General features: G+C 46.4%; 1 protein-coding gene and 1 long non-coding RNA gene across 3 annotated transcripts in view; one reads left to right on the top strand and one right to left on the bottom strand.

Moving 5' to 3' along the window:
* Nucleotides 1–6,789, bottom strand: part of pdgfd (platelet derived growth factor d) — a 212,656-nt gene extending 205,867 nt beyond the window's left edge. The window contains exon 1 of one of the 2 annotated variants that reach the window (XM_038818181.1): nucleotides 6,062–6,789. In XM_038818181.1, the coding sequence (XP_038674109.1) occupies nucleotides 6,062–6,173 (112 nt within the window). In that variant the 5' untranslated portion in view covers nucleotides 6,174–6,789. The remainder of the gene's footprint in view (nucleotides 1–6,061) is intronic. The other variant, XM_038818180.1, reaches the window with a different exon arrangement.
* The window catches only part of LOC119977362, a 176,020-nt gene that overhangs the window by 81,323 nt on the left and 77,082 nt on the right, over nucleotides 1–17,615 (top strand). The gene's annotated exons all lie outside the window — the stretch shown is intronic.

Raw genomic sequence — 17,615 nt, 5'->3', positions numbered from 1 at the left:
TCACAACCTGGTTGTTATCGCTGACATCACAACCTGTTTGTTATCGCTGATATCACAACCTGTTTGTTATCACTGACATCGCAACCTGTTTGTTATCGCTGACATCACAACCTGTTTGTTATCACTGACATCACAACCTGGTTGTTATCGCTGACATCACAACCTGTTTGTTATCGCTGATATCACAACCTGTTTCTTATCGCTGACATCACAACCTGTTTGTTATCACTGACATCACAACCTGTTTCTTATCGCTGACATCACAATCTGTTTGTTATCGCTGATATCACAACCTGTTTGTTATCGCTGACATCACAATCTGTTTGATATCACTGACATCACAACCTGTTTGTTATCGCTGACATCACAACCTGTTTGTTATCACTGACATCACAACCTGGTTGTTATCGCTGACATCACAACCTGTTTGTTATCGCTGATATCACAACCTGTTTGTTATCACTGACATCGCAACCTGTTTGTTATTGTTAACATCACAACCTGTTTGTTTTCGCCGATATCACAACCTGTTTGTTATCGCTGATATCACAACCTGTTTGTTATCGCTGACATCACAACCTGTTTGTTATCGCTGATATCACAACCTGTTTGTTATCACTGACATCGCAACCTGTTTGTTATCGCTGACATCACAACCTGTTTGTTATCACTGACATCACAACCTGTTTGTTATCGCTGACATCACAACCTGTTTGTTATCACTGACATCAGAAACTGTTTGTTATCACTGACATCACAACCTGTTTGTTATCGCTGATATCACAACCTGTTTGTTATCACTGGCATCACAACCTATTTGCTATCACTGACATCACAACCTGTTTGTTATCGCTGACCTCACAACCTGTTTGTTATCGCTGACATCAAAACCTTGTTGTTATCGCTGACATCACAACCTGTTTGTTATCGCTGACGTCACAACCTGTTTGTTATCGCTGACATCACAACCTGTTTGTTATCACTGACATCACAACCTGTTTGTTATCACTGACATCACAACCTGTTTGTTATCACTGACATCACAACCTGTTTGTTATCGCTGACATCACAACCTGTTTGTTATCACTGACATCACAACCTGTTGGTTATCACTGACATCACAATCTGTTTGTTATCACTGACATCACAACCTGTTTGTTATCACTGACATCACAACCTGTTGGTTATCACTGACATCACAATCTGTTTGCTATCACTGACATCACAACCTGTTTGTTATCACTGACATCACAACCTGTTTGTTATCACTGACATCACAACCTGTTTGCTATCACTGACATCACAACCTGTTTGTTATCACTGACATAACAACCTGTTTGCTATCACTGATATCACAACCTGTTTGTTATCACTGACATCACAACCTGTTTGTTATCGCTGACATCACAACCTGTTTGTTATCACTGTCATCACAACCTGTTTGTTATCTCTGACATCACAACCTGTTTGTTATCACTGACATCACAACCTGTTTGTTATCACTGACATCATAATCTGTTTGTTATCGCTGACATCACAACCTGTTTGATATCGCTGATGTCACAATCTGTTTGTTATCACTGACATCACAATCTGTTTGTTATCGCTGACGTCATAACCTGTTTGTTATCGCTGACGTCACAACCTGTTTGTTATCACTGACATCACAACTTGTTATCTCTGACATCACAAACTGTTTGTTATCACTGACATCACAACCTGTTTGTTATCACTGACATCACAATCTGTTTGTTATCGCTGACATCACAACCTGGTTGTTATCGCTGACATCACAACCTGTTTGTTATCACTGACATCACAACCTGTTTGTTATCGCTGACGTCACAATCTGTTTGTTATCGCTGACATCACAACCTGTTTGTTATCGCTGACGTCACAATCTGTTTGCTATCACTGACATCACAACCTGTTTGTTATCACTGACATCACAACCTGTTTGTTATCGCTGACGTCACAATCTGTTTGCTATCACTGACATCACAACCTGTTTGTTATCACTAACATAACAACCTGTTTGCTATCACTGATATCACAACCTGTTTGTTATCACTGACATAACAATGTGTTTGTTATCACTGACATAACAACCTGTTTGCAATCACTGATATCACAATCTGTTTGTTATCACTGACATCACAACCTGTTATCTCTGACATCACAACCGGTTTGTTATCACTGACATCACAACCTGTTTGTTATCACTGACATCACAATCTATTTGTTATCGCTGACGTCACAACCTGTTTGTTATCACTGACATCACAACCTGTTATCTCTGACATCACAACCTGTTTGTTATCACTGACATCACAACCTGTTTGTTATCACTGACATCACAATCTGTTTGTTATCGCTGACATCACAACCTGGTTGTTATCGCTGACATCACAACCTGTTTGTTATCACTGACATCACAACCTGTTTGTTATCGCTGACGTCACAATCTGTTTGTTATCGCTGACATCATGACCTCTTTGTTATCGCTGACATCACAACCTGTTTGTTATTGTTAACATCACAACCTGTTTGTTATCGCTGATATCACAACCTGTTTGTTATCGCTGACATCACAACCTGTTTGTTTTCGCCGATATCATAACCTGTTTGTTATCGCTGATATCACAACCTGTTTGTTATCGCTGACATCACAACCTGGTTGTTATCGCTGACATCACAATCTGTTTGTTATCGCTGACATCACAACCTGTTTGTTATCGCTGACATCACAGCCTGTTTGTTATCACTGCTATCACAGCCTGTTTGTTATCGCTCTATGTCACAGCCTGTTTGTTATCGCTGCTATCACAACCTGTTTGTTATCGCTGACATCACAGCCTGTTTGTTATCGCTGACATCACAACCTGTTTGTTATCACTGACATCACAACCTGTTTGTTATCACTGATATCACAACCTGTTTGTTATCACTGATATCACAACCTGTTTGTTATCACTGACATCACAACCTGTTTGTTATCACTGACATCACAACCTGTTTGTTATCACTGATATCACAACCTGTTTGTTATCACTGATATCACAACCTGTTTGTTATCACTGACATCACAACCTGTTTGATATCACTGACATCACAACCTGTTTGTTATCGCTGACATCACAACCTGTTTGATATCGCTGACATCACAACCTGTTTGATATCACTGACATCACAACCTGTTCATTATCGCTGACATCACAACCGGTTTGTTATCACTGACATCACAACCTGTTTGTTATCACTGACATCACAATCTATTTGTTATCGCTGACGTCACAACCTGTTTGTTATCACTGACATCACAACCTGTTTGTTATCACTGACATCACAATCTGTTTGTTATCGCTGACATCACAACCTGGTTGTTATCGCTGACATCACAACCTGTTTGTTATCACTGACATCACAACCTGTTTGTTATCGCTGACGTCACAATCTGTTTGTTATCGCTGACATCATGACCTCTTTGTTATCGCTGACATCACAACCTGTTTGTTATTGTTAACATCACAACCTGTTTGTTATCGCTGACATCACAACCTGTTTGTTATCGCTGATATCACAACCTGTTTGTTATCGCTGACATCACAACCTGTTTGTTTTCGCCGATATCATAACCTGTTTGTTATCGCTGATATCACAACCTGTTTGTTATCGCTGACATCACAACCTGGTTGTTATCGCTGACATCACAATCTGTTTGTTATCGCTGACATCACAACCTGTTTGTTATCGCTGACATCACAGCCTGTTTGTTATCACTGCTATCACAGCCTGTTTGTTATCGCTGACATCACAATCTGTTTGTTATCACTGATATCACAACCTGTTTGTTATCGCTCTATGTCACAGCCTGTTTGTTATCGCTGCTATCACAGCCTGTTTGTTATCGCTCTATGTCACAGCCTGTTTGTTATCGCTGCTATCACAACCTGTTTGTTATCGCTGACATCACAGCCTGTTTGTTATCGCTGACATCACAACCTGTTTGTTATCACTGACATCACAACCTGTTTGTTATCACTGATATCACAACCTGTTTGTTATCACTGATATCACAACCTGTTTGTTATCACTGACATCACAACCTGTTTGATATCACTGACATCACAACCTGTTTGTTATCGCTGACATCACAACCTGTTTGATATCGCTGACATCACAACCTGTTTGATATCACTGACATCACAACCTGTTCATTATCGCTGACATCACAACCTGTTTGATATCACTGACATCACAACCTGTTTGTTATCGCTGACATCACAACCTGTTTGATATCGCTGACATCACAACCTGTTTGTTATCACTGACATCACAACCTGTTTGATATCACTGACATCACAACCTGTTTGTTATCGCTGACATCACAACCTGTTTGTTATCGCTGACATCACAACCTGTTTTATATCGCTGACATCACAACCTGTTTGTTATCACTGACATCACAACCTGTTTGATATCGCTGACATCACAACCTGTTTGTTATCGCTGACATCACAACCTGTTTGATATCGCTGACATCACAACCTGTTTGATATCGCTGATGTCACAACATGTTTGTTATCGCTGACATCACAACCTGTTTGTTATCGCTGACATCACAACCTGTTTGGGAAGTTTTGTAAGGGAAGGAGTCCACAACCAGTTTTGGAGAAAAACAAAACCTTTTTTACTTAAATCGTTAACTATTATGTCCAGCTCCAGTAGTTCCCTACTGGGTCTTCTCTACTTGGTTCCTGACTCGCGACTCTAATTATGCAAAGGCACGTGAAATGTGTTCAGGGTCCCGCCCTGTAATGGGGCGGGAGAGAGAGGGTGCTCGTACTCTGTATGCCCCACGCGGTAGTGGATCCTCCCGACCCTACCCCAGTGGACCATCCCTACCCCAAGTCCGGTGCGGGTTCGGACATGGTGTTGGGCGGTAGCCCCTCCTCCTCCCCCGTGTCAGTTCAAACAGGGTAAATTGAACAAACCAGGCGGCGGCGCCTTTCAATGATCCGCACCTCACGGGCCCACCCCGTTCTCTGGTGATAAATGCTCGTTCTGCGGATGAGATTGTGGCCTTGAAGGAGGCACATCCCCTCTCACTGCAGCTTGGACAATAGCACTGATGATGAGCTCATGCTTTGCTCCTTCCAGACCAGAGTGCCGAGTCATGTGTCTTGCCGCAGGGTAATATATCCCGCTGCCCCCAATAAAACTGACATTCTTCCAGCTGCTGGAATACAGCAGCCGCATGCTTTGAAACCAGAGCCCCAGGACAATGGACACGCATCTGTCAGCATTAATACAACAGGCAGGCCAGCAAAGCGCCCTCAGCCAAAACAACCCCAGCAGCAGCTCAGGCGGGCAGCTCTTGTCTTCATTTATTTCACCGCTTAAACTTCATGACCTAAACCACAATCATTCATGGCGAGGGGAAAGAAAACTATTTTAGTAAGCAGGAAATTTGGTGTGGCCTTTGTCCAGACAGGCTCCGACTGTAACAAAACTAGAATAAAGTTTAAAATATGTCTATTTGATAAAGTCTGGCTGCACACTTCGTTGTCCTCGATCTTCTCTGAAAGCTATTTTAAAACGTACAAAAACGGTAATATTAAATGCCTTCATTTTACCAGTTTATATTTTATTTTTCTGATGATATATACACATCGCAGTTACTTATCATCAGTTGTGAGGTAAACTTCGGTTAAAGGCCCTTAAAGAGATCCAAAGGTACACTGAAAAAAATGTGTTGTCTGTTGCAAACTAATAATTGAATAAGGGCCAAGTGTCAAACGAGCACCATAGTAAAATTAAAAAAAAAACATTTTAAAAATAGAAGAGTTGGAACGTTTCCTTGGGACGAGCTAAATGTTCTGCCAAGACCTCGAAATACGGGAAAACAGGGGAGGAAAGTTTTGTAATTGATGTTTTCTTCACTGCATTCAGCCCAACAGGAGTCGCTAAACAGAGCCAGCTTACTTTATTAACTGAAAACATCGATGCTGAAACAACTTTTAACACTTGGATTAGACTTGAAACCAAAACTGCAACTTACCATCTCTCTGTATGGCAGAGGATCGCAAAGCTTTAATAGATCCACCTTGAGCTTTGGTGCCATGAAGGCGAAAGTCTCCAAACACTGTGACCAAGATGAATAGCAATAACATTGGGATTTTTTATAACCAGGCTCCACTGCTCAATTAATATCAGATCCAGTTAGGCGAGGTGTGCTCTTTAAATTTTCAAAACGCTCTCCAAAGTCTCTCGTGTTTTTTTTTGTTAGCAAACTTTCAGCATCATTAATGTGGCGATACAGAGCGATTTGCCTGTCCAAGACCTGCAGAAAAGAAAGCCCAGGGGACAAAAGATGTAACAGGTTGATTCTGCCGAGTCCCCGATCAGGAATAAACACCGGAGTCCAAATTTCACCCAAAGACTGTGTCCTGTGGCGATCTCATCTTCAAAGAGTGCGAACGCATCATCAAAGCTTTCAAAACGCAATAAAAACCTTTTGCCTGCGAGTGTCTTCCGACAGCCCTGACATGTATGTGGTGTAAAAATGCAGAGGCGGTGAGCGGTGCGGATCGCGCGTGTACTCCCACAGTCCTGGTGAGGAAATACGCCGGGTAAAGCATAAGGAAATATCAGTGTAAACAAAGGAAAAAAGCATTGCAAGCTACAGCTGAAGCGTTCACGTTTAAAAGGAAAAAGTCTACACGTAGCAGTTTCTATTTGACGCTGGGAATGTCATCCATAGTGCACAGTCCTTATATGATTCAGACTTGGCAACGCGCTGCTGCTCCCCCCCCCCCCTCCCCCCGACACTTTATAGGATAAGAACTCAGTCTTAGGATGCAGTTTGTATGTCGCACCGACAACCCGTGAAATATTTGGTGCAGGTCACGGGCCCTGCGCTACCCAGTGTTAAAGCACCATATTGGCACTGCATTCGAAGCAGTCTTTGTGATCACCTGCACTCAGCATTTTTACCCCACTGAGGTTATCCCTTTCTCAGAATGAACAGCTGGTTGGGTTAAACGGGAATTCTCTGTATTAACACCAGTTTTAACAAGCCAACGCCTGTGTGGTGAATTATAAACCCGTACCCGACTGGTTCGACGGGCTGCGGGGAGCGCCGGAAACCTATAGGCGCGGGGGCGTGGAGCACGGGCAGTGAACCTGTAGGTGCGGGGGCGCAGGGCGTGGAGGGTTGGGTGGGGTGTAGTGTGACGGGTACCTCGGCGGTAGTGGTGGTGGAGTTGGATCCTGCAGGCGCCAGGTCCCGGAGGGAAACAGTGTCCTGACAGCCGTCAGGGTATTCGATGAAAGCGTATTGGGGGTTGAAGTGGAGTAGGAGCACTCTTTCTATGAGTGGATCATTTTTGTGTGCCCAGACATGCTTCCGAAGGAGAACCGGGCCCGGTGTCTTCAACCATGCTGGGAGCAAAACTCCCGTGGTAGTGCCCCTAGAAAAAACAAATAGCCGTTCGTGAGGGGTCTGGTTGGTGGCTGTGCACAGGAGGGACCTAATAGCATGGAGCGTGTCGGGGAGGACCTCCTGCCAATGGGAGGTTGGGAGATTCCTGGACCGGAGGGTCAGTAGGACGGTCTTCCAGACCGTCACGTTCTCCCTCTCCACCTGCCCTTCCCCCCTGGGGTTGTAGCTGGTAGTCCTGCTCGAGCCGATGCCCTTGTCGAGCAGGTACTGACGCAGCCCGTCGCTCACAAAGGACAAACCCCTATCGCTGTGTACGTAGCTGGGGAACCCGAACAGGGTGAAGATACTGTGCACGGCTCTGATGACTATGTGGGAGGTCATATTGGGGCACGGAATAGCAAAGGGGAAGCGGGAGAACTCGTCAATGACGTTCAGGAAGTACACATTTCGATTGGTCGAGGGGAGTGGCACTTTGAAATCGATGCTCAGGCGTTCAAAGGGCCGGGATGCCTTTACCAGGTGGGCCTTGTCTGGTCTGTAGAAGTGCAGTTTGCACTCCGCGCAGATCGGGCAATCCCTGGTGACGGCTTTTACCTCCTCGGTGGAGAAAGGCAGATTTCGGGCTTTGATGTAGTGGGCTAGCCGGATGACCCCCGGGTGGCAGGGGTCATTGTGGAGAGCTTTCAGGCGGTCGTCTTGCGCGCTGGCGCACGTGCCGCGGGACAGGGCATCAGGGGGCTCATTGAGCTTCCCCGGTCGATACATAATATCGTACTTGTAGGTGGAGAGTTCGATCCTCCACCGCAAGATTTTATCATTTTTAATTTTGCCCCTTTGTGAGTTGTCAAACATGAAGGCAACCGATCTTTGGTCGGTGATGAGGGTGAACCTCCTACCAGCAAGATAGTGCCTCCAGTGTCGTATAGCTTCCATGATGGCTTGTGCTTCCTTTTCGACTGAGGAATGTCAAAGTTCCGAAGCGGAAAGGGTTCGGGAGAAAAAGGCGACTGGTCTCCCTGCCTGATTTAGAGTGGCTGCAAGGGCAACCTCTGAGGCATCGCTCTCCACCTGGAAGGGGACGGATTCATCCACTGCCCGCATGGCCGCTTTGGCGATGTCCTCCTTGATACGAGTGAAGGCCTGACGAGCCTCATCTGATAGAGGAAAGAGTGTGGCCTTAAATAGTGGGCGGGCTTTGTCCGCATACTGAGGGACCCACTGGGCATAATACGAGAAGAATCCCAGGCACCTCTTGAGGGCCCTGGGACAATGAGGGAGAGGGAGTTGTAAGAGGGGGCGCATACGGTCCGGGTCGGAGCCCAGGACTCCGTTTTCCACGACATAGCCGAGGATGGCTAGCCTGGTCGAGCGGAAAACGCATTTCTCCGTGTTATTCGTGAGGTTAAGTTACTGGGCAGTTTGGAGAAATCAATGGAGGTTGGCGTCGTGGTCCTGCTGATCATGGCCGCAGATGGTGATGTTATCAAAGTACGGAAACATGGCCTGCAGCCCGTATTGGTCCACCATTCGGTCCATTGCTCGTTGGAACACTGAGACCCTATTCATGACGCCAAAGGGAACCCGGAGGAAATAGAAGAGGCGGCCATCTGCCTCGAATGCCGTGTAGTGGCGGTCCTCCGGGCGGATTGGGAGCTGGTGGTATGCAGACTTCAAATCCACCGTGGAGAAGACGCATGCGGGACTAGGTGATCTAATTCACTATGTCTGCAATCCTGGGAAGGGGATACGCATCGAGGAGCGTGAACCGATTAATGGTTTGGCTATAGTCCACTACCATTCGGAATTTTTCCCCGGTCTTGACGACCACCACCTGAGCTCACCAGGGGCTGTTACTGGCCTCTCTGACCCCCTCACGTAGTAGCCTATGGACTTCGGTTCTAATAAACACCCTGTCCTGCAGGCTGTACCGCCTGCTGCGAGTGGCTACGGGTTTGCAGTCCGGAGTGAGGTTAGCAAAGAGTGGAGGGGGGGTCAATTTTTAGTGTCGCTAGACTGCAGATAGTGAGTGGAGGTAGGGGCCCGCTGAAGCTGAGTGTGAGGCTTTTGAGGTTACACTGAAAGTCGAGTCCCAGTAAGAGTGGGGCACAGAGTTCGGGGAGTACGTACAGCTGGAAGTTTGAGTAGCTGGCGCCCTGAATCGTCCGGGTCGCGACGGTGCGTCCTTGGAGGTGAACAGAGTGTGGGCCCGAAGCGAGGGAGATAGTCTGCCATGCAGGGAAAATAGGGAGCGAACAGCGTCTTACCAGATCAGGGTGTACAAAACTCTTGGCGCTCCCGGAGTCGAAGAGACAAGATGTACTGTACCCATTGATTTTAACGGTCATCATAGAGTTGCGGAGGTGTTTCAGACCCGACTGGTCCAGCGTGACCGCGCTGAGTTGCAGGTAGTTGGCGGCTCGATCAGCTGTGCTGGAGTGGCCCCGTGATGACTGTCCGCTGAGGTCGTAGTCTTCGAGATGAGTTTCATAGGTTGAAGAGGATGGAACACAAGATGGCCACCACCGTGGATCGCACGTGGCGAGCGGCGAGGAAGATGGCGTCCAAGATGGCGGCCCCTATGAGTCACACGTGGCCGGCCGCGTGGAGGAGGATTGTCAAGATGGTGGTCCCCATGAGTCGCACGTGTCAGGCGGGGGTGTAGTCGTCATACAGGCTGCAGCATTACGGGGCCTGCGGGCCTGTGAGTTTTGGAAGCGAGTGCTCTGGGCTGCAGGAGAGTTTGGAGTAGGAGTTTTCTTCACCAGGCAGACCCGGGCATAGTGCCCTTTGTGACCGCAGCTACTGCAGGTCGCGTTGCTGGCCGGGCAGTTCTGCCGTGGGTGTTGGGGCTGCCCACAAAAATGGCACACTGGAGCTGCATAGTGGGTGGGTGGCCGCGTGGCGCAGGCCTGGGCCAGTCGCTGGTCGGGGGCCCAGGATGGGGTCGCTTGGTCCGCGGGGAACGAGGTGAGGTTGCGGAACGAGACCTCCATGGTTGTAGCTAACTCTACAGTGTCCTCCAAGTTCTGGGCCCCTTTCTCAAGCAACCGCTGGCGCACATAGTTGGACCTGAGCCCTGCCACGTATACATCTCGGACAGCGAGCTCCATATGTTGGGCGGCTGATACAGCTTGATAATTGTAGTCCCGAGCTAAAGTTTTTAAATCGTGCAGGAATTCGGCCAGCGACTCCGTGGGGCGCTGGCGGCGGGTCGTAAAAATGTGGCCCGCGTAGACCTCGTTTTTGGGCCTCACTTACATTCGATCGAGCATGGCCAGGGCCTCCGTATACGAGGTAGTACTGTTAAGTTGAGTAGAGATACGGTAGCTCACCCTTGCCTGCAGTAGGCCGAGTTTCTGCTCCTCCGTAGTTTCTGAAGTGCTTGATTCAGCCAGGTAGGCCTTGAAACATCTGAGCCAGCGTAGAAAGATTTATTTTGCCTCTGCAGCCTGTGGGTCGTGTTCTATTCGGTCAGGTTTGAGGGCTGATTCCATAGTAGTTTTCTTCAAGTTTCCTAAGACTATTAAATTGATGAGACCATCAATTCACAAGACACGTGATTGGAAGTGAACAGTGGTTTTAATAGTCTTACAACTGAGCCTGCCTGCGACGAGATGAACCGGCAGCAGGCTCACGACTGCAGAGCTTTATACTTCTGGATAGTGGGAGGAGCCATGGGCGGATCCATGGGCGGAGCCAAGGGTGGAGCCCAGTACAAACTCCTCATCTCCCCCTATGGGCAGAGCCGCGCAACGGCTCATATACAGAGCCCACAAGAACACAATACATAAAATACAACACAGTGTGAATTACTAGGTTTATAATTCATCACAGCCTGGAAATAATATTATTGTTTTATTCTATCTGCAATGTTGCTATAGGTGGCGTTATTTTTGAAGCCTTGTTAGCCAACTCATAGACCACTCAGGTTTGGAGAGTGGGGGAGGTGCCTGGTGTATAATTGCAGTAAGTGTTCAAATTGAGCAGTGGTTAACTCTGGGTTAGAATCGGAGCTTACTGCGCAGAACAAAGGGCTGAATTCTCCCATACTGCAGCTAAGTGCTGACGCTGGTGTGGGAAATTTGGCGTTTTACGATGCCTAAATCGGCACCGAACCCTCACCGATTCCAGACCGGTGAGGGGCTGGCAGCAGCACTGGGTAAAACTCTTAGCTCCTGCACCCAAAACAGCCGGAGAATGGCCGGGTCCATGGCCGCGAATGTGCAGGGCGAAGACCTGCAGCAGTCGCGCCATACAACATGGCACCGGCCGTGCGCGGACCTGACCTGCGAAATACAGTCCCACAGGACAACCCCTGGCAACCCCCCACTGGTCCGTCAGCCCTCGCGGAAGTCTCCCCAGTGGCACGGCTCCCGGCCAACTGTGGTGGCGCTGGACACAGTGGTCACCACGCCGGGTTCCCGCTCACACAGACTGCACCGCGCAGTCGGGACCCCGGCCCATCGGGGGCGGAGCATCAGGGGAGGGCCTTCCAATGATGCACCCACGTCGTTCCAATGGCTTTGCTTTCTCAAGTTGTCCTGTTCCATTCAATGATTTCTGCATGTATAATTCCCATGTTTCTCCATTCCTGAAATTCATTTAGAATTGTACCCCCTATTTCATATTGCCTTTCCTCCTCCTTGCTACCAAAATTAATCATTACTGTTACAATTATGAGGGTTATAAGATTGTTATATTTTCGGACTTTGGCCTTAAGTTTAAGGTAAATGAAGGGGGTCATGTAACCTAAAGTTTGCCTGACAGTCGGCCTAGATGGTTGATTGTGAGAAATCAAAGGAAGGTGTACATTATTTTACTGAAGAAAATACATTAGGCATTAATGCTTGGAGACAATGGCAGCATCTGTAAGTTAACAACGAGTACACTCCAAATCTCTCAATGTTCAAGAAGGGTGTTATTGGTATCAGGTTGTAAATAGTTGTGCTGTAAACTGCCCATTTACGTCTAAGATTAAACAGAGTTGGGAATCAAGGATAGTATTTCTACTTAGATGTGCATGTTACACATTGCAATGGGGAAGAGGGCAGAAGAAACCATTTTTTAGATCAGGTAACAGGCTTCCCTACAAATAAAGGAATAACACAAACCAACAGTAGCAGTGTTATATCATCAGCAGAGTGAAAAGGCTGCTTGATTTTGCAAGCTATCATAACTGGATTCCAGAAGAAGACAGTCTCTATTCAACTTTCTAAGGACTCTGGGAGATTTTTCCTGAGTGATCATGGGGAAGAAGAATCACCAGAACTGGTTTTATTATTGGTGGTGGATTTAATAAACTCTCTGAAGAATGAGGAAAGTGCCTGGTCACTCGAAGTTATTGCTCAGTGAAATTGGGTACAGAAACTCATTGGAAGCTGGGAGCAACTGTGCACTGTTTGCTAATTCTGTGGAGAGTGCAATGTGTGATAAGTATACAAAGAGATTGTCATTTTCTGTCGTATAAGGTATAAGTTCCCTTAAAAATAAAATAGCATTTTATTAGTCATGTGTACATGAATTCTTGCTGTGTCATTTTTTTAGCTAGAGTATCTGGAAGTTTGAACATCTGTAAAAGTTACTGGCCTCTGCGGAGAGTGTAACTTGGTGCAAAGACATCCTTCCAATGTCTTGCTGCCAGTCCATTTTGCACTTGAGGGGGAATCAGCAATATCATTTTGCATGATGATTGGTGCTGACCAACATCAAATGTGCAGTATAATTGCAGTATTAGTTGAGGATGATGGGTTCCTGGCAGGAAAGAGATCATTATCCTCACAATGTGAGTGGAGTAATTTAACTTCAGGATAGATGCAGTCAATTAATCTTGGTGTTAAGGCAACCTTCACATAATTGTGCAAATTAATTAATCTCATCATACAACTGCTTTATTTGTTGCTCATAATGACTGATTACTTAATGACCTGTGTTTTCGCAAAATGTATTTAAGAATGTCAGGTTTAAATTCAATACTGAACATTTGTATCTCTTCATTATTTGAAAAGTATGGAGATGGTGGTTCTTACACTTTAAACATCATCTGTTGATATTATTCCCTTTTTTGTGTGGGGAGGAAATACTGAGGCTATTGCTCCTCCTGCATCATTGCATCATTGCATAATAATGGTTAGTAGCTGTAACATGTTTTTCAAAGTGCATTCTTTCACTGCTTCCCAAAAATACTGAGACATATTCTGCCCTGAAACCTCAGAGATCCACTGTAAGCTTGCTAAATCATCTGGTAGGGAAGGAAACAATTTTATGTGGTGAAGGAAATATGTGTACTTAGAATTAAATCTCTTGAGGAGAGTAACTACTCACCAATAAAAGATTTATGATAATCTGTGAGCGGTACTGTAGCACATTGGTGAGCACTGTTGCTTCACAGCTCCAGGGTCCCAAGTTCGATTCCTGGCTTCAGTCACTGCCTGTGCAGAGTCTGCACTTTCTGTGTCTGCGAGGTGCTCCAGTTTCCTCTCACAATCCAAAGATGTGCTTGTTAGGTGGGTTGGCCATGCAATATTGCCCCTAATGTCCAGAAAAAAAGGTTAGGTGGGGTTACTGGTCTATGAGGATAGGATGGATGTGTGGGCTTAAGTAGGGTTCTCTTTCCAAGGGCTGGTGCAGACTCGATGGGCCGAATGGCCTCCTTCACTCTAAATTCTATGATCTATGAACTTCCATAAAGCATTTCTCGACCACAAATTAAGTGACTTATTTCTGAGCAGGTGATATGCAAAGATACAGCTGTTCATACAGTAATTCATGGCCAGTGACCTCTGTGTGAAATATAATTTCTCACTGGAAATAATGAGCTCCTTATCAATTCCTGCAATTTGTGCTAAAATTAGACAGAGCAACGCCACTAAGCTGTTATTATCTTCTGGAAGTCAACAGTGCCATCTGATAGTTTCCCAAGCATTTTATAGGAAAAGGAAGTTAATATGTTTCACAATAGATTTTAAGAGCACAAGACTTCATGTACCATTATATCTTTAAAATTGGGATTGCTCCAGACCTTTGAAATTACATTTGATAATAATCTGCTTTGTCACTGGAACCTGATTCTCAATAACGTCTCTTGAAGTAACTTACAATTATATTTGAAGATGCCAAGGGCCTAGCCTCTATTCAGCAAAATACTTCTCTGCAGATCTGCTCAACTGCTCCCTCTTTCCATCTATATTGCTCTGCTCCACAATAAAGCCCTTAAAGTCTTCCATCCTTGTTTCTATATTTCCACATTTCCTACATGATAACAGGGACTACATTTCAAAAGCACATTATTGGCTGTAAAATACCCTGAGACACCTGGTGGTCATAAACAGCACAAAATAAATGCAAATATTTTCTTTATTCCCTTTAAATGGCCCCAAGTCTAAGGCGTGCAGATTTGAGCGCATCTAGCCCCTAATTATATAGCCATCCATCGTCAGGTCTGCTTCAAGAACCATCAACACTGAATCCTCACTATTCTGGTTAAACAGTGGTAGAGAGGTAGGGTTGATCGATCTTCAGCATATGAAAAATAATCTTTCAATATTGTTGCGAGAAAGATGGTTTAGAGGTAAACATTCAAAGGCAGGTGGAGTTGCTTTTGATGAGGATACTTTGGCTGTTACAATAAATACATTTAGAACAAAACAGGGGTACTGGAAAACAGAAAACCTTGGCGATCCAGAGATATGAGATCAAATCCCATCATTGTAGTTAGGAAATTACATTTAGTAAAGCAAATAAATCTGCATCCCTTCCCTCATCAATCAACTTTGTCACTTCCTCAAATAATTCTATTAAGTTGGTAAGACATGACCTACCCTGCACAAAACCATGTTGCCTATCACTGATAAGCCCATTTTCTTCCAAATGGGAATAGATCCTATCCCTCAGTATCTTCTCCAGCAGCTTCCCTACCACTGACGTCAGGCTCACCAGTCTATAAGTATCTGAATTATCCCTGCTACTCTTCTTAAACAAGGGGACAACATTAGCAATTCTCCAGTCCTCCGGTACCTCACCCGTGTTCAAGGATACCTATCTGTATCGCTATGGGGGCTGTGATGTGTCCCTGTTGTAAATGACCTGTAAAGCTGCTGAGTGTAATGGTGTCTGTTGTGGGCCATGTGTCTCTCTGGAACATCGTGGAGGAATTGAGTGTGGTGCGGGACCCTCCTGTGTCCCAAATAAATTCTACGGGCTGCCCCCGGACTTTGCCTGCTACGACCGGTCGATCAGACTTGCCCCAAAGGGTGCCGCAGACCTATGTTGGGGAGCCCGAACACCGTCAGTCGATGCTGTTCATGTCTCCGTGGTCTGAACGGGCGCTAACGCTATGGATTGGCTTTGCCCTATTCCTATTTAGGGTGCCTGTCTGTTGTACTCTCTGCTGTTTCTGTGGCACGTTGCACTCCCGTGCAAAGTGTCCTAACTGTCCACAGTTGTAACACTTCTGTGATTTGGGCTGGGGTGGGCTGTTCCTGCCCTCATTTACCCTTGCGGGGTTCTGGTGCGCTTTAACGGGATGCACGTCTGCATCTGCCTGCTCTTCCTCGGGTCTGATAAATGCGGTTTTGTTATGCACGGATTGCTCCCAAGCGCGGGCAAACTTTTCAAAACCCATTTTTCATTGTGGGCGTCATCTAAGGGGTCATAATTTGCGCAAGCTCTCTGTCCTGCCTCTGTTGCATGAGAGACCAGGATTCGAGTCCATTTGGCCATATTATCTGCGGACAAATGGGCACGGGCTAACTCTCCAAAAACTGCGGTAAAGTGAATCCACAAGCGTCCAACAAACGCTGTGGGGTGCTCTGTTTTCTTTTGCCTACACATGTTTAGGCCTTCTACCGGGTCTCCTCTGTTGTAGCCGATCGCATCAAGGATCGCTGTGTGCATCTCTTGGAGTGTGCCTTCTCCTACATTCTGTGGGTCGGGAAGGGCTGCCATGACTGAAGGGTCGAGTATTAAAACTGTGAGCTTTACCTGCTCTCTCTCGTCCAGGCCGTACATGGTGGCCTGCTGTTTAACCTACGCGAAAAATTGGTGGGGGTCTGAAGTGGGGAGAACGGTGTAATGTTTCCACACATGTCCCGTAATTGGGTCACGGTTAAGGGGGTTGTGTAGAGAAAATCTGTGTCTACTTCTGCTGCGGCCCTGCGGCATGTGGTTACAGGGTTCATGGGGGTATGTTCTGCCTGTTCAGTGCGGGGTTGGGGTGCTCTCCTTTTCTGGGGTTTCTCCTGTGTACATGCTCCATGTGACTGTGACTTGACAACAGCTCATCCACAAACCACCTTCTGGATACAGTGACCACAATGCACTGATGCAAATTTTCCCAGCAACAGCCAATCAGCGGCTGCCCTCTGCTGGATCTCTATCCTCTATCTCTATCCTCCACCCTATCCCCACAGCTCCACCCTACCCCCACACCACTACCATATCCCCACACCTCCACCTGCCCAAAGGGCAGCACGGTAGCATTGTGGATAGCACAATCACTTCACAGCTCCAGGGTCCCAGGTTTGATTCCGGCTTGGGTCACTGTCTGTGCGGAGTCTGCACATCCTCCCCGTGTGTGCGTGGGTTTCCTCCGGGTGCTCCAGTTTCCTCCCACAGTCCAAAGATGTGCGGGTTAGGTGGATTGGCCATGATAAATTGCCCTTAGTGTTCAAATAATTGCCCTTAGTGTTGGGTGGGGTTACTGGGTTATGGGGATAGGGTGGAGGTGTTGACCTTGGGTAGGGTGCTCTTTCCAAGAGCCGGTGCAGACTCGATGGGCCGAATGGCCTCCTTCTGCACTGTAAATTCTATGATTCTATGATTCTTTCCCCTTAACCCCACCTAACCTTTTTTGGACACTAAGGGCAATTTAGCATAGCCAAACAACTTAACCTGCACATCTTTGGACTGTTGGAGGAAACTGGAGCACCCGGAGGAACCCCACGCAATCACGGGGAGAATGTGCAGACTATGCACAGGCAGTGACCCAAGCTGGGAATCGAACCTGGGACCCTAGAGCTGTGAAGCAACTGTGTTATCACTAGGCTACCGTGCTGTGCCCACTATGCCACCGTGCTTCCCTGGGACTATGGTGACTTTACATACTATAAGAACAACAAGGATGTGTGAAAATTAAAGATTTATGAAGGCTAAGGCATCAAATTGAATGAATTAA

The sequence above is a fragment of the Scyliorhinus canicula genome, chromosome 14 (genome assembly GCF_902713615.1).
Source record: "Scyliorhinus canicula chromosome 14, sScyCan1.1, whole genome shotgun sequence".
NCBI classification, from domain to species: Eukaryota; Metazoa; Chordata; class Chondrichthyes; order Carcharhiniformes; family Scyliorhinidae; genus Scyliorhinus; species Scyliorhinus canicula.
Note: the sequence above shows the minus strand (reverse complement) of the source record. Positions and strands in the feature narration are given on the sequence as shown.